The 26,222-nt window shown below is 47.3% G+C and overlaps 2 protein-coding genes across 2 annotated transcripts in view; one reads left to right on the top strand and one right to left on the bottom strand.

The window, feature by feature from the left end:
- CKAP2 (cytoskeleton associated protein 2) overlaps nucleotides 1-10,583 on the bottom strand; it is a 34,999-nt gene extending 24,416 nt beyond the window's left edge. Inside the window, exons 1-2 of the mRNA XM_069759905.1 lie at nucleotides 10,370-10,583; nucleotides 6,839-6,932 (exon numbers count right to left, since the gene is read on the bottom strand). Of these exons, the coding sequence (XP_069616006.1) occupies nucleotides 6,839-6,932; nucleotides 10,370-10,583 (308 nt within the window). The remainder of the gene's footprint in view (nucleotides 1-6,838; nucleotides 6,933-10,369) is intronic.
- Nucleotides 10,584-10,790: 207 nt separating this feature from the next.
- The window catches only part of VPS36 (vacuolar protein sorting 36 homolog), a 63,596-nt gene continuing 48,164 nt past the window's right edge, over nucleotides 10,791-26,222 (top strand). The window contains exons 1-4 of the mRNA XM_069758900.1: nucleotides 10,791-10,945; nucleotides 15,486-15,554; nucleotides 16,686-16,756; nucleotides 20,876-20,990. Coding sequence (XP_069615001.1) covers nucleotides 10,850-10,945; nucleotides 15,486-15,554; nucleotides 16,686-16,756; nucleotides 20,876-20,990 — 351 coding nt within the window. The 5' untranslated portion in view covers nucleotides 10,791-10,849. The remainder of the gene's footprint in view (nucleotides 10,946-15,485; nucleotides 15,555-16,685; nucleotides 16,757-20,875; nucleotides 20,991-26,222) is intronic.

Genomic DNA, 26,222 nt, shown 5'->3' on the forward strand with positions numbered 1-26,222 from the left:
CAGTATTCTTGGAGTTGTACTCCTCCTTGCTTCAAATATGGCGAGTGGCGCCGATATAAAAAAAAAAAATAAATAAATAAAAAAAAAAGCGCCAGAACAGAAAAATGAAATAAAGTAACATTCGAATTCGAGCTTGTTTTTTGTGGGACGGGTTGTACTTTTGAATGACACCACTGATATTACCATACTGGAAAATGAGGGGGGGAAAAAAAAAAAAAAAAAACACATTAGCAATTTATTTTATTTATTCTGTTTTCCGAGACCGATAGTATCTCCATTTTTCTTGATGTGGGGGGGCTGGGTGAGGGTTTATTTTTTGCGTCCCGGGCAGATGTTTTAATTGATACCATTTTGGTGTAGATAAAAGGCTCTGATCACCTGTTATTGCAATGTTGTGGCTGCCAAAAAAAAAAAAACAAACAAATAAATCACGCAATTCTTGAGTTTCAATTTAAATTTTTCAAGGTGCTGTTTACCGAATGGCTTCATTTACTTTATATTTTAATAAATTGGACATTTCTGAACACAGTGATACCAAATGTGTGTTTTTTTTTTATTGTTTTGTTTTCAATAGGGCAAAAAAAGGAGCGATTTGAACTTGTGTTTTTTTTGTCTGACTTCAATGGTCCCCTTTAGGCTACTTACACATTTGTCGGTACGGGGCCGACGCAAACTGCTAAATTTAGCACAACGTGGGCAGCGGATGCAGTTTTACAACGCATCCGCTGCCCATTGTGATGAGCGGGGAGGAGGGGGCGGAGTTACAGCCACGCATGCGCGGTCGGAAATGGCGGACACGTCGCACAAAAAACAAAACAAAAAAAAAAACGATACATTGAACTTTTTTTGTGTGTCGTGTCCGCCAAAACACGACGCTTCCGTCGCATGCGACGTGTGCCCATCCGTCGCTAATACATCTCTATGGGCAAAAAACACATCCTGCAAGCACATTCGCAGGATCTGTTTTTTGCCCATAACGACGGAGAACTAAAGACGGAAGTGTGAAAGTACCCTAAGTGACTTGAAGCTGCAATTGTCTGATCGCCTGTGCTATACATAGCAGCTCTGCTACTGCGATGTGTAGCAAAAATCATGATCTTCTGTGCATGCCGGTCTTAATAGGAGATTTACAATAACAGCCACAGTGGGTATTCTGCGGAACCCCAACTGTAATGACAAACCCCTCTGGTCCAAGGTTCGGGACTTGTGTGATACACTTCCACCCTGCACTGTCAGTGATTGACAGCAGCGGTTGTTAGATAGGCTGTCACATGCGGGGAGAGATGTGAGCTCAATGTTGCAGCCCACATCAAAAGCAGGGACATGACCCGTGACGCACCTATACATTCTAGGTTGTGAAGAGGTTAAGAGTTAACTCCTTTCCTGGAATATAACTAATGAGCACTCTCAGCAAGAGGTGTGCTATTTACTTTGGTCTTGAGGAGGGAACACGCTGGAGACAGATGCTCAGGATTGACGAAGAGGCAAAAGCCTGTTCATGAATCGGGAGCATTCTACATCTAAGGAGACAGACAGACGGCCTTATTTCTCATGCAACAATCGCATTGCACTGCACTGGCCGTCTGCTCTCCTGACCTGAGCGTGACAGCGGGATGTATTTCTATGTAGCCGTCACACTGAGGTCAGGAGTAGTGATGAGCGATCTTGTGCTAACCGAGTGTCTTCAGCGTGCACGAAAACTATTCGAGTCACCGCGGCTGCTAGACAGATGCAACACATGCAGGGATCGTCTGTTAGGCAATCCCTGCATGTATTTTGGCAGCCTGAGCCATGAAACATGCAGTCGTGGGAACGCTAACATTTTTCGAACACGTCAAAGGTACTCTATTAACACACGAGCATGTTCGGTAACACCTTATCTGAGCACATTGGCTCATCACTAGTCAGGAGAGCTGACGGTCAGTCCAAGGATTGCGATGTGAGCCTCGCATGAGACATACAGCCATCTGTCTGCGCCTCGCCACAAAGCCTACTCCAGTCTCTGCTTAGTGAACACCTCCGCTCATGGATGTGATGAGCAGCGGTCGCCAAGCTCCTTCATCCATTCTGTCAGAGCTGGAGGGGTGAGAGAAACTGGCGTAAGAATGCCAAAAGCCTTAATTCTGTCACAATGTCAAGTTGCGCCCAAATTAATTTTGTGCATTTTCAAAGCTTTTATGCCAGAATTCTGGTGTATACGTTTTGTTGCACCAGGGAAAAAACACAAAAACACACAACAACACACCCCAAACAAAAAAACAAAAACTCATTGCAATAAATTGACAGCAAATACAAGAAGCAAGTCTACTGCAAAAACTTGCTTATTTTCATGCTGTCTAACGCAATTCAAAAGGGAGTCTACCAACAGGTTTTTTTGCTATGTAGTCTGAAGTCAGCAGGAGATAGAGACTGAACCATAGTTCAGAGATGTGTCACTTGTCTAAAGGTACCTTCACACTAAACGACGCTGCAGCGATCCAGACAATGATACGGATCGCTGCAGCGTCGCTGTTTGGTCGCTGGAGAGCTGTCACACAGACAGCTCTCCAGCAACCAACGATGCCGGTAACCAGGGTAAACATCGGGTTACTAAGCGCAGGAAGGAAGGAAGGGGTCCTTGACCCTGTGGTCAGCGCTCATACGGTAGCAAGCCTGCAATTCAGCTACATAGGAGCGATCTGAGCATCGCTCCTATGTAGCAGAGCCGATCAGGCAAAAAATGAAAAAAATAAAAACAAAAGTTTAAATCACCCCCCTTTCGCCCCATTCAAAATAAAAAAAAATAAAAAGTAAAACCTACACATACTTGGTATCGCCGCGTTCAGAATTGCCCGATCAATAAGGAAAAAAAAAAAAAAGTGTAACCTGATCGCTAACATAGTAACATAGTAACATAGTTAGTAAGGCCGAAAAAAGACATTTGTCCATCCAGTTCAGCCTATATTCCATCATAATAAATACCCAGATCTACGTCCTTCTACAGAACCTAATAATTGTATGATACAATATTGTTCTGCTCCAGGAAGACATCCAGGCCTCTCTTGAACCCCTCGACTGAGTTCGCCATCACCACCTCCTCAGGCAAGCAAGACGGCATAGCAAGAAATAAAATTTGAAACGCCAGAATTACGTTTTTTTGGTCACCGCGACATTGCATTAACATGTAATAACAAGCGATCAAAAGCTCGGCCTGCAAAAAAAAAAAAAGCCCTCACCCAACCCGAGATCACGAAAAATGGAGACACTACAGGTATTGGAAAATTGCGCAGTTTTTTGTTTTTTTTTCAGCAAAGTTTGGAATCTTTTTTTCACCACTTAGATAAAAAATAACCTAGTCATGTTAGGCGTCTATGAACTTGTACTGACCTGGCATAATAATAATGGCAGGTCAGTTTTAGCATTTAGTGAACCTAGCAAAAAAGCCAAACAAAAAACAAGTGTGGGATTGCACTTTTTTTGCAATTTCACCGCACTTGGAATTTTTTCTCCGTTTTCTAGTACACAACATGCTAAAACCAATGATGTCGTTCAAAAGTACAACTCGTCCCGCAAAAAATAAGCCCTCACATGGCCAAATTGCCGGGAAAAAAAAAAAAAGTTATGGCTCTGGGAAGGAGGGGAGTGAAAAACGAACACGGAAAAACGAAAAATCCCAAGGTCATGAAGGGGTTAAAAGGGTCTTGGAAAAGGGGGCGTGGTTTGCCAAGGGACAGGAGCAGACGTGCTTGTCTGAAGCTCCTGCTATTCCCTTGTTTGCTACAATTTAATCATACTTATACGTGGACTATCTTACTCCCCAACCAACAAGAACATGTCAGGACCAGGGGGAACGAAGAAAAATGCCGGCACTCCAACGAAATCTCCCTTATTTGGGCTCAGAAGTACCCGGGAGAATCTCAGTAATGGCGGCCGCAAGCTCCCTTCTGGAGAGAGAGGAAGTAGTTCCGAGACTCAGAGCAGCGGAGCGGCCGACCGGAATACAACAAACCTGCAGCCCCAAAGACTACTGAAGACCACCCAGGTGACTGTGCGGAGGTCCCCTGTCCCTGCCTCTACCCCGGCACAGACTGCGGATAAGCCGGTAAGAGGCAAAGACACCTCCGGGTTCCACTATGCAGCGCCGCGGCGGAGGAATCCGACAGACTGCGGGTGAGCCGGCAAGAGGCAGAGAACCTGCGAGGAATCACTGGGGAGCGTCGCGGCGGAGGGATACCCTAAACAACGCAGCGGCGCTGCCGACGAGAATCCCTGCGCCCGGCAAGACATGGAAGCCGTGCGGGGGAGAGTGGAAGCAGCGCCGAGGGACCACCCAGGCACCGCAAGACACGGCACTTCAGAAGGAGCTTACGGAGGACACAAGGACAGCACAACAGCCCAGCAGTGGAACGGCTCCCCCGGCGCGCTGCAGCTTATTAAGGTACGACGCTATGGAGTTCGTACCTGGAGGTGAGAGGGGCAGGCAGCGCCAGACACCGGGAGAGACGGCGGAGGCTGGGGAAGGCAGTGGACTGCGGCAAGGATCGCCAGCTGCATCTCACTCAGTTGAAAAGCCCCCTAGATGCTACACACCTCCCCAGAGCAGAGGGGGGAAACTGTCAGCAGACCAAAAAAGCGGCATTAAACATATTCCATCGGAATGGGACTACCTCTCTGAGGATGGGGCAGAATCATATCCAGAACAGGGATACAGCCACAACCCCCTCCCACCTTCAATGCTGAGTCATAATGAAGAAGAGGAAGAGGTACTATCACTGGAGCTGGGGATCCAGCTCAATACCACCAATGATTGTTTATCCTTAAATAATAAACCTTGTCTGCCTAGAAATAAATCCCCCACACTTAGAGAAATCATTGATTCGTTTAAAACCCTTACTGGAGAGATATCCAAAGATCAGCGCTACACTGCCAATTTTTACTCAACTCCTGATCCTCCTATGTCACCATCGGAGGAGAAATGTGCACACTTAGACTACTACATAGACTCTTCAGTCTCCTCTGTCCATGACTACAACAGCTCCTCGGACGACTCGGACAATGAGGATCTATCAGACCCAGACGGGTACTCAGAGGGGTCTAGTATCATTATGGACTTGAACGAATCAGATAACATGTCAAATTCCTCAGATATTAGCGACATGGTGCAGGATCAGTCTTTTTACGAGGTCCCCAATCACTCCTTGATAGACAAAATCTCAGCCTCTGACAGCTACCCCTCAGTGAAATTCATGGTCAATTTATGTAAGGCTCTCCTAACATCTATGGACATAACGAGAACCAGAACATCTGAGAAAATCTTCAAAAAATTATTTAAAGACTTTTTCTCTCAAATTAATGCTGTTCCAACCTCTAACTTTAAAGTGTCCCCTGTCAAACCTCCCGACACCCTGAAAAAGTCCGACGCCTCTAGGGAACATCACAAATCTAAGTCTTCCCATAATACAGGGGGTGAACCTATACAACCAGATCCTATGACCAATATAAAAAAGGAAATAGTCACATTTAAGAACAATTTATCAGACTTTGAAAACTTTAAAAGAAAGAACAACCTGAAAATCCGAGGAATCCCAGAATCAGTGGGAAAATCTCAACTGGGAGACTATGTCTCATCTATGATATCTTACCTGCTCCGTGATACGAAAGGGAAAAACTTAGTTGCGAAAACATTCAGGATACCCAGACCACCGTCTCGCTCGTCAAATCTAACTGTAGACGTAATTGTCTCATTCTATCCCAACTGGTTAAGAGACTCATTGCTTGATGCCGCAAGGGAATCAAAATTTCTCTCTTCCCCATACAGACATTTGTCCTTCTACAGGGATCTGTGTAAGGAGACTCTTCAAAAACGAAAATCATTCCAACACGTCACCTATAGATTGCAGCAGGCTGGAATGCAGTATATTTGGCATCAGTTCTCCAGCCTAAGATTCTATTTTGCGGCAAAGTGGCGCACCTTCACTTCCCCAGACAGGGCGGCGGACTTCCTAGATTGTGCGGGAATTGGTCCTCCTAGATCTCCTCCTGGTCCTGCGTCCATTCCCAAACCAAATTGAGAACTTTGAGGGACATCTCACTTCTTTACGTTTAGTCCACATTACAGCCTGTATTGGAACCGAACATTTTGCCCACAAGGTCCTAAGGTCATCTGATGATGTCCGGGAGCCGACAGGCCTTCACATAATCTTTATTTCTACTGGTCAGCTTTTGAGCCATCTATATTTACGTGTATAATATGCCATCATTGAATAGCTTCAGAGCTAATGCATTACTTATGTCTATGCTTTTCTTAACTAACCTTTTTGTTTTTAGGTTGTATTTTTGGAGCTGCAACACATCGTCAGAGCTATCTAGTCAAGCCTAGGTGTGGCCTTCATATATTTGTTTTTTATATGTAAAAAATTGGCCACTATATTATTCTACAAACCTACTATGATGCTTTATTTCAATGCCACTGTAACTTTGTATATTCTTACTGTATTGTGTGACGGTCCGTCTCCCCTATTTTTATAGGGGTACTTTCCCTACACTCATATCCCTCCCTTCCCCATCCTTGATTTATCCTCCCCAGTTAAAAAGTTTGGAAAACCCAATAAATCCTTTTGGAACAAAAGGGTCTTGGAAAATGCTGACAAGCCAAATCATAAGCTTCTGAATTATTTTTAACAAGAGAAAAAAAAAAACCATTGGAATACTCAGGAGCAGCAGGAGTAAAATAAGAGCAAAAAGACACTTGACCAAATCTCAGGTACGCCTTTGATAAAGTTATTTGCAGATGATGGATTATGTAATGGACAAATAAGAAGCAACAGATGAATTGTTTTCCATCAATTGAATGACTAACCTGATTTCTGGTCGCTTGGCTGGCACACTTTGCTTCTGAGAAGTTAATTTTCTGGCTACAGACACCTCAGGCAATTTCCTTCTTTCCACTATATCTAATTAAAAAAAAAAAAATAATTATATTTTATTTACCGTATATTAAATGTAACGAATATACATATTTTTATTAATAATAAATAGAATTGTTACATTTATAAGGTACAAACCAGTGAGATTGTTCTCCCACTTAAGACAATTACAGCGTGTCCAAGACTACATAAGGCCGCTTTCATACTAGCGTCGGTACGGACTCGTCGCAGTTAGTCGTGCCAACGTACCGACGCATGCTGTGAAAGAAATTCCCGACGTGGGCAGCGGAAGCAGTTTTACGACGCTTCCGCTGCCCCATTCTGACAACTTTGCAAGATGTGTTTCTCCTGAACGACGCATTGCAAACAACGCTAGTGTGAAAGTAGCCTAATGTGAAAAAAAAAAAAAAAAAAAAAAAAACACACACATGTACAGTCATGGCCAAAAGTTTTGAGAATGAGACAAATATTAATTTTTCCAAAGTCTACTGCTTCATTTTTTCTAATGGCAATTTGCATATACTCCTGAATGTCAGAGTGATTAGCTTAACAGCAATTACTGTACTTGCAAAGTCAATATTTGCCAAGAAAATGAACTTTAACCCCCAAAACACATTTCAACATCATTGCAGTCCTGCCTTAAAAGGAGCAGCTAACATCGTTTTAGTGATTGATCCATTAACACAGGTGTGGGTGTTGATGAGGACAGGGCTGGCGATCAATCAGTCATGATTAAGTAAGAATGACATCACTGGGCACTTTAAAAGGAGGCTGGTGCTTGGTATCATTGTTTCTCTTCAGTTTCAGTTAACCATGGTTATCTCTAAAGAAACACGTGCAGCCATCATTGCACTGCACAAAAATGGCCTAACAGGGAAGAGTATCGCAGCTACAAAGATTGCACCTCAGTCAACAATCTATCGCATCATCAAGAACTTCAAGGAGAGAGCTTCCATTGTTTTCAAAAAGGCTCCAGGGTGCCCAAGAAAGACCAGCAAGCACCAGGACCGTATCTTAAAACTGTTTCAGCTGTGGGATCGGACTACCAGCAGTGCTGAGCTTGCTCAGGAATGGCTGCAGGCTGGTGTGAATGCTTCTGCACGCACTGTGAGGCGGAGACTCTTTGAGCAAGGCCTGGTTTCAAGGAGGGCAGCAAAGAAGCCACTTCTCTCCAGAAAAAACATCAGGGACCGACTGATATTCTGCAAAAGGTACAGGGAGTGGACTGCTGAGGACTGGGGCAAAGTCATTTTCTCTGATGAATCCCCTTTTCGATTGTTTGGGACATCTGGAAAACAGCTTATTCGGAGAAGAAGAGGTGAGCGCTACCACCAGTCTTGTCTCATGCCAACTGTAAAGCATCCTGAAACCATTCATGTGTGGGGTTGCTTCTCAGCCAAGGGAATCGGCTCACTCACAGTCTTGACTAAAAACAGCCATGAATAAAGAATGGTACCAGAATGTCCTCCAAGAGCAACTTCTCCCAACCGTCCAAGAGCAGTTTGGCGCCCAACAATGCCTTTTCCAGCATGATGGAGCACCTTGCCATAAAGCAAAGGTGATAACTAAATGGCTCATGGAACAAAACAGAGATTTGGGGTCCATGGCCTGGAAACTCCCCAGATCTTAATCCCATTGAGAACTTGTGGTCAATCATCAAGAGACGGGTGGACAAACAAAAACCAACTAATTCTGGCAAAATGCAAGCATTGATTATGCAAGAATGGACTGCTATCAGTCAGGATTTGGTCCAGAAGTTGATTGAGAGCATGCCAGGGAGAATTGCAGAGGTCTTGAAGAAGAAGGGTCAACACTGCAAATATTGACCTGCTGCATTAACCATTCTGTCAATATAACCTATTGGTACTCATAATATGATTGCAATTATATTTCTGTATGTGATATAAACATCAGACAAACACTAATAAAAGCCAGAGGGCAGCAGATCATGTGAAAATATGATTTTGGTGTCATTCTCAAAACTTTTGGCCATGACTGTAAACAGGGCAGAACAGCAACTCAAACACTCAGTCGATATTTACAGAGAATATAATGTACACACAGGATTATCGCCATAGCCGGTCCCGGTCACAGCGAGGCAAGCTTCCAGTCACCAGCAGCTCCCCCTGCCTGCTGAGAGATCCTGTATACTCGCCCTGTTCATTGTCCTCATCCGATGATGGGCTTAAAGCACCACTCCAGCAGTTTTCTTTCAGCATTTGAATGGCACCACTAGTCTACATTCCCTGCCTCTAGTTTGATACCACCTGCCCTCTTCTGCTCTTCCTGGCAGCGCTCCGGTCCCACTTCACCATCCTGTGACCACAACTTCTAACTGGAAATCAGAGCTAAGGGACACCAGCCCCCCAGTGTAAGGGACACCAGCCCCCCCCAGTGTAAGGGACACCAGCCCCCCAGTGTAAGGCTACAATGACTTCACACCTACATGGAGTAGTGACCTCTGGCACACACAGGAGCCGTCTGGCAGGCAACAACCTGAAGATGACGAGCAGAGCGGGTAACAGATGAAGATGGCGACTGGCGAGTACAATATTGGGGTTTCACAAAAAAAAAAAAAGTACCTTAAAACCTAAGGCTGGTTTCACATTTGCGGTTGTGTCCGCAGCGTTTTGGACACATACATCCACATGCGTCTTCATTTCCTATCTTTAACATTGTAGACGCAGGTGCATGCGTTCGCCCGCGTTTGCTTACACATGCGTATTTTTATGGTGTGCGACTGACGCACCATGTTAGAATTTTTATGGCGGCAAATTTCTGGCACCATACGCATGCGGAAGCTTGCAGGAGTGCATCAGAACAACGCATTACAGTCTATGGGAACGCATGTGCACGCACAAGGGTCTATATACAGAGATCCCATGAGACGCCCAGTTGGCGTGTGTCAAGGAAATTCTCCTGAAAGTTTTTTTTTCCTATCAAACGTATGTGCGCATAACCAACGTGAACGCATGCACACGTGGCATTATTTTATCCGTCACGCGTAAGTCGATGCAGATAAACAGCGTTAGTGGACGAGACGCTGCGGACTCAACCGCAAATGTGAACCTAGCCTTAACCCTTTATTTAAAAAAAACACACACTGCACACGTGAAATCCTAGCACACAATTACAAGGATATCGCCTATAAGGCACACTTAACCCCAGGTGCGACCACCAGGGAACCAATGGCGGCCTGCGCCGGACACGGGTGAGGGCCTGAGAACACAAATACGGGGCCTCCCCGGGGACCACGGCCCAGCATCAGGCTGCAGCCCCGTCATTCACCTCCAGGCGGCGCCATAACGTACCGCTGACATCCCCCAGACAATGGGGGTTATTTTTTTTTTTTTTTTTTGGGGGGGGGATATACATCAGGAAGCACGGAGCTCGTGTCCTAAGACGAGGAATCACACTATTAACCCCAACAATGCCGCGCTCTAGCCAGCGCAGCCTCCCCTCACCTCGGTAGCCGCCGGGCTGTTGCCGCTGAGGCCTCCTGCTCGCTCGGAGCGGCTGCACCGTAGCCGCGCTCGTATCCGCCTTGAAGCCTTCCCTGAATCCCTTTTGAATTGAATATCGCACCAGACACAGCTGCCGGCCCCTCAGCGACCGCCTACACGGTATTGACCAATCACAGCACACCCCCGAGAATGCCTGAGACCGTGATTGGGTCATAATTTCTCATACTGAGATGTTGTTATTGTTAGACGAATCAGTTTAAAGTTGGCATCACGTGACAGACATAACGCATGGGTTTCGCGCACGCGCTAGTGGGCGTGGTTTATTGAAGCCTTGGCCCAAACAGTGGAGCGAAGGGTGGGCACCCAGTCCGCATGCGCACTTGAACCTAGGCCGCTTCCTCACAGGTGACTGATCACGTGATCGTGACGTCATCATCTAAGGTCCTTCACCACTGCTGTAGTTCCTGGTTGTGTGTAGACATGGACCGCTTCTCCTGGTGCTCCGGACTGCTGGAGATAGATGAGACCCTGGTGATCCAGCAGCGTGGAGTGCGCATGTCAGATGGAGAGGACAAGGTGGGGAGACGTCACTGCTGCAGTTATCACACGTGTGTGACCAGGGCTGTGCCCCCTGTGCACTGTGTGTGTAGCCTGGACCAGTGCTGTGCCCCCTGTGCACTGTGTGTGTAGCCTGGACCAGTGCTGTGCCCCCTGTGCACTGTGTCTGTAGCCTGGACCAGTGCTGTGCCCCCTGTACACTGTGTCTGTACCCTGGACCAGTGCTGTGCCCCCTGTGCACTGTGTCTGTAGCCTGGACCAGTGCTGTGCCCCCTGTACACTGTGTCTGTAGCCTGGACCAGTGCTGTGCCCCCCGTACACTGTGTCTGTAGCCTGGACCAGTGCTGTGCCCCCTGTACACTGTGTCTGTAGCCTGGACCAGTGCTGTGCCCCCTGTGCACTGTGTGTGTAGCCTGGACCAGTGCTGTGCCCCCTGTGCACTGTGTCTGTAGCCTGGACCAGTGCTGTGCCCCCTGTACACTGTGTCTGTAGCCTGGACCAGTGCTGTGCCCCCTGTGCACTGTGTCTGTAGCCTGGACCAGTGCTGTGCCCCCTGTACACTGTGTCTGTAGCCTGGACCAGTGCTGTGCCCCCTGTGCACTGTGTCTGTAGCCTGGACCAGTGCTGTGCCCCCTGTACACTGTGTCTGTAGCCTGGACCAGTGCTGTGCCCCCTGTGCACTGTGTGTGTAGCCTGGACCAGTGCTGTGCCCCCTATACACTGTGTCTGTAGCCTGGACCAGTGCTCTGCCCCCTGTACACTGTGTCTGTAGCCTGGACCAGTGCTGTGCCCCCCGTACACTGTGTCTGTAGCCTGGACCAGTGCTGTGCCCCCCGTACACTGTGTCTGTACCCTGGACCAGTGCTGTGCCCCCCGTACACTGTGTCTGTAGCCTGGACCAGTGCTGTGCCCCCTGTACACTGTGCCTGTACCCTTGCCCAGTGCTGTGCCCCCCGTACACTGTGTCTGTAGCCTGGACCAGTGCTGTGCCCCCCGTACACTGTGTCTGTAGCCTGGACCAGTGCTGTGCCCCCCGTACACTCTGTCTGTACCCTGGACCAGTGCTGTTCCCCCCGTACACTGTGTAGCCTGGACCAGTGCTGTGCCCCCCGTACACTTTGTCTGTAGCCTGGACCAGTGCTGTGCCCCCTGTACACTGTGTATGTAGCCTGGACCAGTGCTGTGCCCCCCGTACACTGTGTCTGTAGCCTGGACCAGTGCTGTGCCCCCCGTACACTCTGTCTGTACCCTGGACCAGTGCTGTTCCCCCCGTACACTGTGTAGCCTGGACCAGTGCTGTGCCCCCCGTACACTTTGTCTGTAGCCTGGACCAGTGCTGTGCCCCCTGTACACTGTGTCTGTACCCTGGCCCAGTGCTGTGACCCCCGTACACTGTGTCCGTAGCCTGGACCAGTGCTGTGCCCCCTGTACACTGTGTCTGTAGCCTGGACCAGTGCTGTGCCCCCCGTACACTGTGTCCGTAGCCTGGACCAGTGCTGTGCCCCCTGTACACTGTGTCTGTAACCTGGACCAGTGCTGTGCCCCCTGTACACTGTGTCTGTAACCTGGACCAGTGCTGTGCCCCCTGTACACTGTGTCTGTAGCCTGGACCAGTGCTGTGCCCCCCGTACACTGTGTCTGTAGCCTGGACCAGTGCTGTGCCCCCTGAGCACTGTGTCTGTAGCCTGGACCAGTGCTGTGCCCCCCGTACACTGTGTCCGTAGCCTGGACCAGTGCTGTGCCCCCTGTACACTGTGTCTGTAGCCTGCACCAGTGCTGTGCCCCCTGTACACTGTGTCTGTAGCCTGGACTAGTGCTGTGCCCCCTGTACACTGTGTCTGTAGCCTGGACCAGTGCTGTGCCCCCTGTACACTGTGTCTGTAGCCTGGACCAGTGCTGTGCCCCCTGTACACTGTGTCTGTAGCCTGGACCAGTGCTGTGCCCCCTGTACTATGTGCTGTAGTAGTGGAGGCGGGAGATGATGAGGGCATGCACTAACGTTTTAGTAGATTCAGTGTTGAGAAAATAATGGATTCTGGAAATAATTCAAATAGATGAGTGAGGCAAATAAAAGCATAACTACTTACACATGAATGAACGCTGCACATAGACTCGCCAAATGCTTATCCTCTATGTACAACAATGACTGATCAGCATAGTAGATAAAATTATACATGTGAAACAAAAAACAATCTTCCACCCCTGTAGAGCCTATCCTCGTGTCCTGTAGAGCCTATCCTCGTGTCCTGTAGAGCCTATCCTCGTGTCCTGTAGAGCCTATCCTCGTGTCCTGTAGAGCCTGTCCTCGTGTCCTGTAGAGCCTGTCCTCGTGTCCTGTAGAGCCTGTCCTCGTGTCCTGTAGAGCCTGTCCTCGTGTCCTGTAGAGCCTGTCCTGTAGAGCCTATCCTCGTGTCCTGTAGAGCCTATCCTCGTGTCCTGTAGAGCCTGTCCTCGTGTCCTGTAGAGCCTGTCCTCGTGTCCTGTAGAGCCTGTCCTCGTGTCCTGTAGAGCCTGTCCTCGTGTCCTGTAGAGCCTGTCCTCGTGTCCTGTAGAGCCTGTCCTGTAGAGCCTATCCTCGTGTCCTGTAGAGCCTGTCCTCGTGTCCTGTAGAGCCTGTCCTCGTGTCCTGTAGAGCCTGTCCTCGTGTCCTGTAGAGCCTGTCCCCGTGTCCTGAGCATGTTTTCTTTAAAAACCAAACATTCCCTTGTACCTGTTAAGGGACCTTCACACATAACGATATTGTTAACGATATCGTTGCTTTTTGTGACGTAGCAACGATATCGTTAATGAAATCGTTCTGTGTGACAGCGACCAACGATCAGGCCCCTGCTGGGAGATCGTTGGTCGCTGAACAAAGTCCAGAACTTTATTTCGTCGCTGGACTCCCTGGAGACATCGCTGGATCGGCGTGTGTGACACCGATCCAGCGATGTCTTCACTGGTAACCAGGGTAAACATCGGGTAACTAAGCGCAGGGCCGCGCTTAGTAACCCGATGTTTACCCTGGTTACCATGCTAAAAGTAAAAAAAACAAACACTAGATACTTACCTACCGCTGTCTGTCCTCCAGCGCTGTGCTCTGCACTCCTCCTGTACTGTCTGTGAGCCGGAAAGCAGAGCGGTGACGTCACCGCTCTGCTTTCCGGCTCACAGACAGTACAGGAGGAGAGCAGAGAAGCAGAGCGCAGCGCTGGAGGACAGACAGCGGTAGGTAAGTATCTAGTGTTTGTTTTTTTTACTTTTAGCATGGTATCCAGGGTAAACATCGGGTTACTAAGCGCGGCCCTGCGCTTAGTTACCCGATGTTTACCCTGGTTACCGGCATCGTTGGTCGCTGGAGAGCTGTCTGTGTGACAGCTCTCCAGCGACCAAACAGCGACGCTGCAGCGATCCGGATCGTTGTCGGTATCGCTGCAGCGTCGCTTAATGTGAAGGGGCCTTTAGGGTAGGTGCCCGGGTCGAGAACTGCTGCGGGTTTGACGCTGCGCATTTATGCACTGTCAAACCGTAACGGCTAAATGTTAAGGCCCCTTCACATTTAGCGACGCTGCAGCGATACCGACAACGATCCGAATCGCTGCAGCGTCGCTGTTTGGTCGCTGGAGAGCTGTCACACAGACAGCTCTCCAGCGATCAACGATGCCGGTAACCAGGGTAAACATCGGGTAACTAAGCGCAGGACCGCGCTTAGTAACCCGATGTTTACCCTGGTTACCATGCTAAAAGTAAAAAAAAAAAAAACAGTACATACTTACCTACAGCCGTCTGTCCTCCAGCGCTGCGCTCTGCTTCTCTACTCTCCTCCTGTACTGTCTGGGAGCCGGAAAGCAGAGCGGTGACGTCACCGCTCTGCTTTCCGGCTCACAGCCAGTACAGGAGGAGTGCAGAGCGCAGCGCTGGAGGACAGACAGCTGTAGGTAAGTATGTACTGTTTGTTTTTTTTTACTTTTAGGATGGTAACCAGGGTAAACATCGGGTTACTAAGCGCGGCCCTGCGCTTAGTTACCCGATGTTTACCCTGGTTACCAGTGAAGACATCGCTGGATCGGTGTCACACACGCCGATCCAGCGATGTCTCCAGGGAGTCCAGCGACGAAATAAAGTTCTGGACTTTATTCAGCGACCAACGATCTCCCAGCAGGGGCCTGATCATTGGTCGCTGTCACACATAACGATTTCATTAACGATATCGTTGCTACGTCACAAATAGCAACGATATCGTTAACAATATCGTTATGTGTGAAGGTACCTTTACAGCTTAGTGGCTGGGATTTCTAGAAATACAATGCCCACTATCTGTCCACGGATACTGACAAGTGGCGCATCTTTCAAGATCGCAACAGAAATTGCATAAATAGAAATATATAATAGAAATATATTAAATGGGGTAAATCCGCACTGTTCAGTGATCACATGCGGATTTTCCTGCATTCAATAGACGCCAGCGCTTTGGACGCTGCGAGCTCTGGGTTGTGGGCACCCGGCCTTAGCTGTCATCTGTGTTATGCCTCTTGCTTATCAATCAATCTCCTTTGTTTAATTTTGTTTTGTTCACCAGAGTAAATTTGACAATGGCACGCTTCTCCTGACAACCCACAGACTTATTTGGAGAGACCAGAAGAATCATGTGAGTGCCACCATTTACCACCATTTTTGGTACATTCTTGTGTAGCAGCCTTACATTTCACAACATCTAAGGGCTTAAAGGGAACCTGTCATCTCATACAATTCTCTCAGTGTTGGGCTACGGTCCCTCAATCAGCTTTTCTTGCGCTTTTGATGGAGCATGTTGTTGTTTATTTATTTATTTTATTATTTTTTTTTTTTTGCATCAAAAATGCGCGTCTTAGAGATTTAGCAAAGTGGATGGGATATATAGAAATCTCCTGCCACCGAGCTTCTTTTTAACACTGTAAACTGCCCTGTCATGCTATGAGCTGTGTCTAATGGCTCCATGTATGCAGTTCATGACTGAAAGCCGGAGGGGAGAGAAGTCCATTTTCTCCGTATTGCTGCAGGTTCAGTAAGAAGGCTGGGAGTAACTGGAACACTATTTATTGTAGATTTACCCTATATAGGCAGGTAAATGGTGCTCTCCAATGTCACAGTTTCCCTTTATAGGGATCTTCTCAAGTTTGAAAGCTGTCTCCTATCTATGGGATAAGGGATGACTTTCTGATCGCTGGGGGTCCAACCGCAGGTGTCTCCAGAGTCACGGCTTTACAGACCTCTGAAGTGCCCCCTGTGATTGGAGCGATGGTGGATCATGCGCACTGCTTCACTGGTAATTGAAGTATCTGAGATTGCCAAGTGCTGCACTCCCATTAGAGTGAACGGAGATGAGGTACGCATGATCGACCTCTGCCCCGTTCACACAGGGCTGCTCAGGTTCCCGATGCTCAGGATTACTGGGCTCCTTGAAAGTGGTTGTGCAGCTTCGGTCACTTCTGTATCAAGCAGATGACGTGGAGGTTGCACATACCTGCAGGAAGGTTTGCGTGTTTGGCAAGTATCGTGCATCTGTCTGATTCTCATGGATATGAAAGGGAAGGTTGCTGATGTTTGGCCGCACCAGTACGGGAGATGAGTATTGGGTTATTTCTATTTTGTACGGCATCTTGGACCAATTAAGTTAAACTTTTATAGTTGAGGACAACTCCCTTTAATCAATATATTTGTCTTCATATAAGACTCTTTACCTGGTCACTAACAAAACGTTTCCATTACACTTGTTTTCTTTTTTTTTTCCTTTATGCAGGAATTCTGCATTGCTGTCCCACTTTCCCAGATTGTGTTCTCAGAAGAACAAGCAGGGGGCATTGGAAAAAGGTGAGTATTGTACAGTAATGCAGAGATGCTTAACACTTTTTCAGTACAGAAATTAAAATGTAAATGTTCAGTTTTTTTGTTGAGATGAAGGTTTATCACTCTCCTGTTATCTTTTTAGCTCCACTATATCCCATGGTGCTGTACATAGATTGCAGTCAGGCACGTCATCCCCAGTGAGGCTTACCATCTAATGTCTCCATCTCACACACAATAGGTTCAGTTTCATAGGAAGCTAATTATAATGACAGTATGATTTAGAATATAGTAAGAATTGAGGAAACGCATTCGGCCTCTGCCCCTCATTACATTTATACCCTGGACCTGCAAAACCTTACTATTCTTATCGCAAGTCTTTTCCTGTCTGTATGATCCAAATATCTAATAACGCTGGGAGTGTCACTCTGTCTGAAGCCTTTATAGACTGCGCAGGCGCGACGCTCCTAGCGTTACATTATAGAGTGTCAGGGAAAAAAAAAATGGCGCCGGAAGGCGCGGACTGCCGGGAGCAGGGGGACACCGTGCACATATTTGCGCCCTAATTATGCTGTGGCACTTCATGCCACAGCAATTTGTTACTTACGCCATTCCTTCGTCCTCCTGCTGCCGGAATCGGCGCCTGCGCAGTCCGTGCTTTCCGGCGCCATTTTCTTGAAGACACACTGCAGGTGTGGCACCGGCACAGGCGCCAATTCCGGCAGCAGGAGGACGAAGAAAATGGGCGGAAAGGAATGGCGTAAGTAACAAATTGCTGTGGCATGAAGCTGTGGCACTTCATGCCACAGCTATTTGTTACTTACGCCACCTGATTCCTTTGTCCTGCTGCCGGAATCGGCACCTGCGCACTGCAGTGTGTCTTCAAGAAAATGGCGCCGGAAAGCGCGGACTGCGCAGGCGCCGATTCCGGCAGCAGGAGGACAAAGAAAATGGGCGGAAAGGAATGGCGTAAGTAACAAATTGCTGTGGCATGAAGCTGTGGCACTTCATGCCACAGCAATTTGTTACTTACACCACCTGATTCCTTTCTGCCGCCATTTTCTTGGTCCTGCTGCCAGAATCGGTGCCTGCGTAGTCCGCGCTTTCCGGCGCCATTCTCTTGAAGACTGCAGTGTGTCTTCAAGAAAATGGCTCCGGAAAGCGCGGACTGCGCTGGCGCCGATTCCGGCAGCAGGAGGACGAAGAAAATGGCGGCGGAAAGGAATCAGGTAGCGCAAGTAACAAATTGCTGTGGCATGAGGCTGTGGCACTTCATGCCACAGCTATTTGTTACTTATGCCACCTGATACGGGGCATATACTATGGAGCATCTTATGGAGCAGCGTATGGGGCATATGGATGGGAGCAGCAAATTAAAGAACGGTGGCGCAGGATGGGAGCAGCACATGACAGAACGGGGGCGCAGGATGGGAGCAGCACATGACAGAACGGGGGCGCAGGATGGGAGCAGTACATGACAGAACAGGGGTGCAGGATGGCAGCAGGACATGACAGAACGGGGGTGCAGGATGGAAGCAGCACATGACAGAATGGGGGAGCAGGATGGGAGCAGCACATGACAGAACGGGGGCGCAGGATGGGAGCAGCACATGACAGGATGGGAGCAGCAAATGACAGAATGGAGGCGCAGGATGGGAGCAGCACATGACAGAATGGGGGCGCAGGATGGAGCAGCAGATGTCAGAATGGGGGCACAGGATCGGTGCAGCACATGACAGGATGGGGGCGCAGGATGGAGCAGCACATGACAGGATGGGGACGCAGGATGGAGCAGCACATACCAGGATGGAGACCATATACCAATATAAATGCTCACCACCCGGGCGTAGAACGGGTTCAATAGCTAGTGACAATATAAGGAAGTACTTCTCAGAAAATGTATAATTTGTTCCATTGGTAATATATACGTGGCACATAATTGTGCTGGTAATTTTCTTAATGAATGCTGTATCCTTGCTGTGACACTTAGTCATTTCTCGCGAGAGAGTCAGGGTAGTCAAGTAGTCTGCAGTCAAAAGCCAGGAGGGTACGTTATAAACAGACAGGTGATGGTGTCTCCGTGGTGTAGGATGTTTTGATCTCCCCGAGGTCATTCATCCTTATGTTTATAGTCCTTTTACTAGGCATTGCTCCTAATAGCCAGTTTCCTACTCCACACTGATGAGGGACAAATACCCCAAAACAGCTGCCTGTGGATGGATACCATGTTTTGGCATAGGTGGTTTTCCTTTATGGATGCTGCCCTTCCCGTGGTTGTTCCTTCCCGGTGAAAGACCTGGATGTTTATTGCTTGCATTGAGAAACACTTGATGGTGTCTCCGCGGCTTTTGTACATGCATAAACAGACAGGTAATGGTCCGAGGTCAGAAAACCAGGAGGAAAGGGTGTCAGAGCAAAGGGAGCAGTTAGAACGAGGTCCAAGGTCAGGCAGCAAAAAGATCTACAAGCAGCGCAGATAGACAAACCAGACAGAGCTGAATGTACATCTGGTAGAGTTCTGGGACTGACAGCCCAGCTAAGGAGCTCCGCAATCACTCAGGACAGGGAACACCTGAAGGCAGCCCGGTCTCAGATTGGACAGCTGAGCTGTCTGTAACTGCATCCCATACACATTAAGGGATGGAATCGTGATACCTGCATTTTCATCTTCGTTCCTTTATTTGCACAAGGGTACTTGTTTTCATTTACACAAGGGGACCTGCATTCGAACACTCTGAATTATGCCGCCTCTTCGCCTCTTACAGGCTATTGTGTGTGTGGCCTGGAGGTTGTAGTACAGCCACAATGTTAATTTCCTAGGGATGCGCAGAACAGCAGAGGGCTAGTCTCAAGATACAAACTGAAGGACGGCAAGAAGTGGATCATTCTGTGCCGATAGGTTTGATGGCCTAGGTTAGGGGAAGGCACCTTACGTTATTTAGTTGTATGGTAGACATTGGTTAGTTAGTAGGGGTCAGACCACCTTAACCCCCACTTGTCAGTACCTCAAATTGTCTGATCCTGCCCTTTCTTCCTACTTCTTAATGACCTTCATTTGATGGTGTACATAGCTTTTGTAATCTCTGAACATAGATGCAATGGTAAGTCTATGGCCGTCGTACTGAGAAATCCTGATTTCGGTTTGTGTACTCACCACACAAAGCTTACATTGATCCAAGTCACCGTCTATATCAATGGTCATTTCCTACCTGACTTTAAGGGTATGTGCACACGCTGCAGATTTTGCCGCGGATTTTGCTGCGGATCCGCAGAGTCTCCGCAGCTGCGGATCCGCAGCAGTTTCCCATGAGTTTACAGTACAATGTAAACCTATGGGAAACCAAATTCGCAGTGCACATGCTGCGGAAAAAAACGCGCAGAAACGCTGCGGTTTATTTTCCGCAGCATGTCAATTCTTTGTGTGGATTCCACTGCGGATTTCAACCTGCTCCAATAGAAATCTGCAGGTTCAAATCCGCAGAGAAAACCGCAAAAGAAACCGCGATAAATCCGCAGTAAAATCCGCAGCGGTTTTTCACTGCGGATTTTGCAAAACCTCTGCGGAAAATTCCGCAATGGAATCCTCGGCGTGTGCACTTAGCTTTATATTGGCAGATATTTTAGCATTGGAGCATGTTTGTTGATATGGAAAATAACTGTACCAGCAAAGAGATCCGGTCTTCAGAGGTGATTTGAATAAAAAGGAAATTTATTTAGAATAAAAGTTCCAATAAAATGGATAAATAATAATAGATAAACAAAAGACATATACTGTGTATAGGAAAGAGAGGTTTGATTAAAAAGATTAAACACTTCTTCATAAGCAAAGCACACACCATTATTCGTTTTCAAGGCTAATTCTTAGGCAAATGACTTGGGTTTGCCTGGTGTCTGTGAGAACATCTCATCTATGGACCATCATCTTACAGAATGTTCTAACAATATCTGCAGGCTCGGCATTGGTTTTCTATAGCTGGCATATAACAAGTAATATAGCATATTGCCGAATTCTGGAGTGTAATAATTATATTGATGATTTTCCTTGTCATTATAAATTGTGCACATAGATAAACTAGAAGTGCATATAACTGTAAGTCCTATGTACTTCCCTCAATATTAACCTTATATTAATAAATGATTTTATAGTGCTAAAATCGTGGTACATCTCCACCCTCCATCTCCGAATAAAGAGCCTGGACCTTACCAAACCAGCCGCTACTCACATGTCAAGATGTCCTTCAGAGAACATGGGCAGATTGAGGTAAGTGCCCGGCAGGCTTGTAATGGAGCCTTTATTCATCGTATGGCATGGGTGCTTTGCATCCAGTTTGATGTATTTGGTAGAGTGCACCTATGTCATATGTACAGTATGACTAAAGGGTTTGTCCGGTCGTAAGACACCTACGTGACTGCAGATTTGTGAACCTGCACATCAGGCGTTGTTAGCATTCCCGGTGGGGAAGGGGGGGGTCGCGTGATCGCAAGTATGAGATGTGCATACATGTAGTCCCATGCCGACTAGTTGGGCGCAGCCTCAATGCACTTGCGTTGAGCAAGGCTGGATACAGTCTAGTAGCAATGTGGCCAGAAGTATGCAAATCGCATTCTTGCGGTCACATAGTCGCCGCTTCCTGTGCCGACACCAAAGAATCCCCGCAGTGTGCAGTGTACACAATGTCAGGAGTCACAAGCCTGCAGTCACATGATGGGGACTATTTTAGGAGTGATTACCAGTACAGAATCCATGTTACTGGGTGATCTGTGAGCTGCTATTTCTTAACCGAATGTACAGAATTAAAATATAAGGGCAGCCAAGTATACACTTCAGTTTATTTTTAATGTATCATTAACCTCTGGGGGGATTTGCCAAGCCTGTTAACCTTTTCCTGACACGGCATATACTGATTTGGGTGTATGGTGCAGGTTCACACTGTGGTTGCTGGCTATGTTATATACCTGGCTCCTGCCTCTGAACTATGTACAAGGGATGAAACAATGGCTAGGTGAAGTCTTCTTGGGGAAGTTAAAAAAATCCCATTTCAAACCTGTATCTTTTATTTTATTATTAGCTTTCATTATTTTATTTTTTTTATTTTTCATTTTCACGGCTCTACGTTATAAACTTCTGTGATGCACCTGGGGGTTGAAGGTGCTCCACCACACATCTAGAAACATTTGTCAAGGAGTCTAGTTTCCAAAATGGTGTCACTTGTTGGGGACTACAGATGCTCTCCAATGGGACATGGCGTCCGCTTATAATTCCAGTCAATTTTGTGTTCAAACAGTCCAATGGTGTTGCTTCCCTTCTGAGCCCTGCTGTGCGCCCAAACAGTAGTTTCCCTCCACATATGGGGCATCTGCGTACTCGGGAGACGTCGCGCAACATATTTTTGGGTCCATTTTCTTTTGTTACCCTTGTGAAAATAGAAAAAATTGGAGCTAAATAACCTTTTTTTGTGTTCATTTTTTTCTTCCATATTCCAGTAATTCCTGTAAAGCACCTGAAGGGTTAATAAACTTCTTGAATGTGGTGTTAATGCCGTTTTTAAAATGGTGTCACTTTGGGGGTATTTTCTGTGATATAGGCCCCTCAAAGTCACTTAAAATGTGAGGTGGTCCCTAAAAAAAATGGTTTTACAATTTTTTTGGGGAAAAATGAGAAATCGCTGATAATCTTTTAACCCTTATAACTTCCTAACAAAAAAAAATATGTTTCAAAAATTGTGTAAGGTAAACATGTGGGAAATGTTACTAAGTATTTTGTGTGACATGACTCTCTGGTTTAAGGGCAAAAAAAATGAAAATTTTGATAATTGCAAAATATTCTAAATTTTCTACAAATTTCCTTTTTTATCACAAATGAACGCAAAACTAGTCCCATATATAGTATGTCCATATGTGACAAAGAAGAGATCCCACAAATCACTTGAAATTAAAAACAAGAATTTTATTAACAATAATTAAAACAGTTTAAAATAAGCAAGAATAGCCATAATAGAGGACGCCATATACAATATAGAGGGCAAAGCACAGCAACATGAGAAAAACACCAAAATGCATGGCTTAAAATAGCTTGGACAAAAGTGTCTCTTCATAGATAGTGCTGTATAGAAAGTTGACAAACTGCCCTATGAAAATAACCAAAGGAGCCTTAAAACAGGATAACTAGCACATACTGGGCAGTACCATATATTGTAAACTCAATGTCCAGACATAGGCTTATATAGAATACCCTAGGTTATGATAAGCCTAAGGAAAGTGGTACTTGCTGACCAAACTAGCCCAGATTCAAGAAGGGACATGGTAGACTCCCTAACCAGAGTACAAGTATACAATAGCATATGGTTATATACCTGTTAGCAGAAATACTCTTGGCGTCCCCTCACCCCTATGACGTAGGTCATATTGAGCAAATTTTACCACATCATATGAAGTACAATATACAGCTCTGGCAAAAATTAATAGACCACCACATCAAAACCCTGCCATGGGCAGCCCAATCTCCAGACCTGAACCCCATTGAAAACCTCTGGAATGTAATTAAGAGGATGATGGATGGTCACAAGCCATCAAACAAAGAAGAACTGGTTAAATGTTTGTGCCAGGAGCAGTGTGAGAGACTGGTGGAAAACATGCCAAGACGCATGAAAGCTGTGATTATGGTTATTCTACAAAATATTGATTTCTGAACTCTACTTGAGTTAAAACATTAGTATTGTTCTTTCTAAATTATTAACTTGTTTTCTTTGCATTATTTGAGGTCTGAAAGTGCTGGGTTTGTTTTTTTTTTTTTGTTTTGTTTTTTATTTTGACCATTTCTTTATCGCTTCATTGGGGGACACAGGACAACCATGGTTGTATTCTGCCGCTGCTAGGAGGCTGACACTATGCAAAAAAAGGAAAAGGCGTAGCTCCTCCCTGGCAGTATATACCCACCGACAGGCACTAAGCACCTCAGTTTGTGCTTAGTGTCTGTAGGAGGCGGACCTGGATCTTCAGATCCGCTGCTAACCTTGATTCCCTTAGGCTATGTGCACACGTTCAGGATTTCTTGCAGAAAATTCCTGAGAATTCCGGACATTTTCTGCAAGAAAACTGCATGCGTTTTTGCCGTGGTTTTGACGCGTTTTTGCCGCGGTTTTCTATAGACACTTCCCAATGCATTTTGGAGTGGGAAATCCGCAAAAAAACCGGAAAATTAATGAACATGCTGCGGTTTTTACCGCGATGCATTTTTTTCGCGGAAAAAACCACATCATATGCAGAATTCATTCTAAATGATGGGATGCTTATTGCATGCGTTTTTTTTGCGGTTTTATAGCGTTTTTATCGGGAAAAACCGCGAAAAAACCGCAACATGTGCACACAGCCTTACAGGTTTTGTTGTTTTTATTAACATTTTGGCTTTCTTTTTCAGATCACCGCATTCAGGGATTCAGGGTGCAATCTTCCACCCTGCCTCCCCAGGAGGGCGGCTGAGCGAGCAGTGTGGTGTCGTCCGCATCGCAGCTCTCAGACCGCCGGCAGGACAGTATCCCCCTGTCACCCTCCCAGGTGCTCCAGGGTCTTTATGGTGGCGGTCCTAGCCAAACGGTCCCCCTCACCCCTCTCCTCGGAGAGGGTTGAGAGGAAGATGGTGGTCACCAGCGGTGACCCTCCCCCGTGTCTTTGGGGTCGAGGCCGTCTTCTGGACGAAGGATTCCGTTTCCAGCGACCCCTCTCTCTTTGAGCCCCTGGACGATCCTCTCTCCCCACTCTAACGTGGAACCGGACATGCAGGTACCAGCGCTTCAGCAGCCGCTCCACCGCAGCAGTATCTCCCCCTGACTAGATGTACAATGCTCTCACACAAAGTCCCGGCCGTTTTTACTTTCACTCTCACACAGAGTCCCGACCGTTTTACTTTCACAGCTGCAGCTGACCACGCCCCCTCCGATAGGCCACACCTCCTTTTTCGGGCATGCTTTTTTTTTTTTTTTTGGGCGCTCTTTTCCTTCTCCACTCAGGGTGGCTCTTACATCTGGGGCACGCCCTTCCCTTTTGGTGTGGCCCTTTCAGGAGCCTTGACTTATTCCTCACAGCACAGCACTGCCGCTGGCACTTCCTGCCTCAGCAGCTCCATGCACAGAAGACATCGTGCGTTGGGGGACACAGACAACTCTGCTCTGTGGTGCGGTAGGATTGTGACGCTATATTGGCCCCTCCCTCGGTATTATCCATACCACTGTAGGCCCCTTAGTCTTTTCTGTAGTATAGTACTGCAGAATATCCTTATGTTCAACTCTTCTGGAGCCTTCCCTACCATAACTCACTACGCCTGTGCTCGTTGTAAGATAAAGTGGTCAGTAGGCCAATCGCCGCCTCTCTGCCAGTCCTGCAGTCCTCCTGCCATGTCTGCCCCGCTGGAAGCTTCTGACTCTCGGGATGGGGGCGCTCCCCCTCACCCTGAATGGGCCGTTGCTATCTCGCAGTCGGTCTCTGATTTGACTAAGGTATCTCAGTCCCTGATCCAGGCGCTTGAACGTCTTCCACAGCTTCCTTCAGCCACCAGTGCTCCGACAGTCTCCCATGGCGAGTCGGCCGCACCTGACCCTGAACCACAGGGAGATAAATCAGCCAGCCGCTCTAGAAAGAGGACTCTGTCTGGCTCTTTGTCTGGTTCTCCGTGTCCCTCCGCAGCGCTCAAACTTCTCTCCTCCTCCCAATTCCCCTCTTCCCCAGTCCGGTTCTGACTCCGATTCAGACCAGGCTTCTAGCATGCAGGCTGTCGTACATAGTCTTATTTCGGCTATCTCGCAAACCCTCAAACTAAAACAAGACGAGGTTTCCCCCCAGGATTCCTCTGTCTCTTTTAAGCGGGTGAAGCGTCCCTCTCGCTCCTTTCCTACCCATGATGAGTTTGATTCTACCCTGTCTAAACACTGGGAACATCCTGAAAAACGTTTTTTTTTTTTCGGGTAGAAAACATCTGGACGTGCTCTATCCCTTTAACGCTGATCTTCTCTCCAAGTGGGCTGAGTCCCCCAAGGTCGATCCGCCGATTTCCCGTCTTTCTTCCAAGACTGTTCTCTCCTTACCGGACGGTGCATCGCTTAAGGACGCATCGGACAGACAAATTGAGGCACTGGCTAAGTCAGTTTTCGAGGCAAAGCTTTGCTTCCACCTGGGTGGCTAAGGCCATCTCTGCCTGGGCCAAGATCCTCCGTCAGGGCATTTTAGCTTCGGCCTCCCCTACCGAGCTTAAATATATCTAATTTGGCCTGCACTCTAAATTTAGATCGGGGTGCTGGTGAGACAGACCGTAAGGTCTAATAACAATATTTTCTCCTTCGCCACATTGGGGGACACAGGACCATGGGTTATGCTGCTGTCACTAGGAGGCTGACACTAAGCTGAGACAAAAAAAAGGTTAGCTCCTCCCCTGCAGTATGCACCCTCATACTGGCTTCCAGAGACCCAGTTCAAGCTTAGTGTCCGTAGGAGGCACACTGTT

The sequence above is a fragment of the Ranitomeya imitator genome, chromosome 3 (genome assembly GCF_032444005.1).
Source record: "Ranitomeya imitator isolate aRanImi1 chromosome 3, aRanImi1.pri, whole genome shotgun sequence".
Lineage (NCBI taxonomy): Eukaryota > Metazoa > Chordata > Amphibia > Anura > Dendrobatidae > Ranitomeya > Ranitomeya imitator.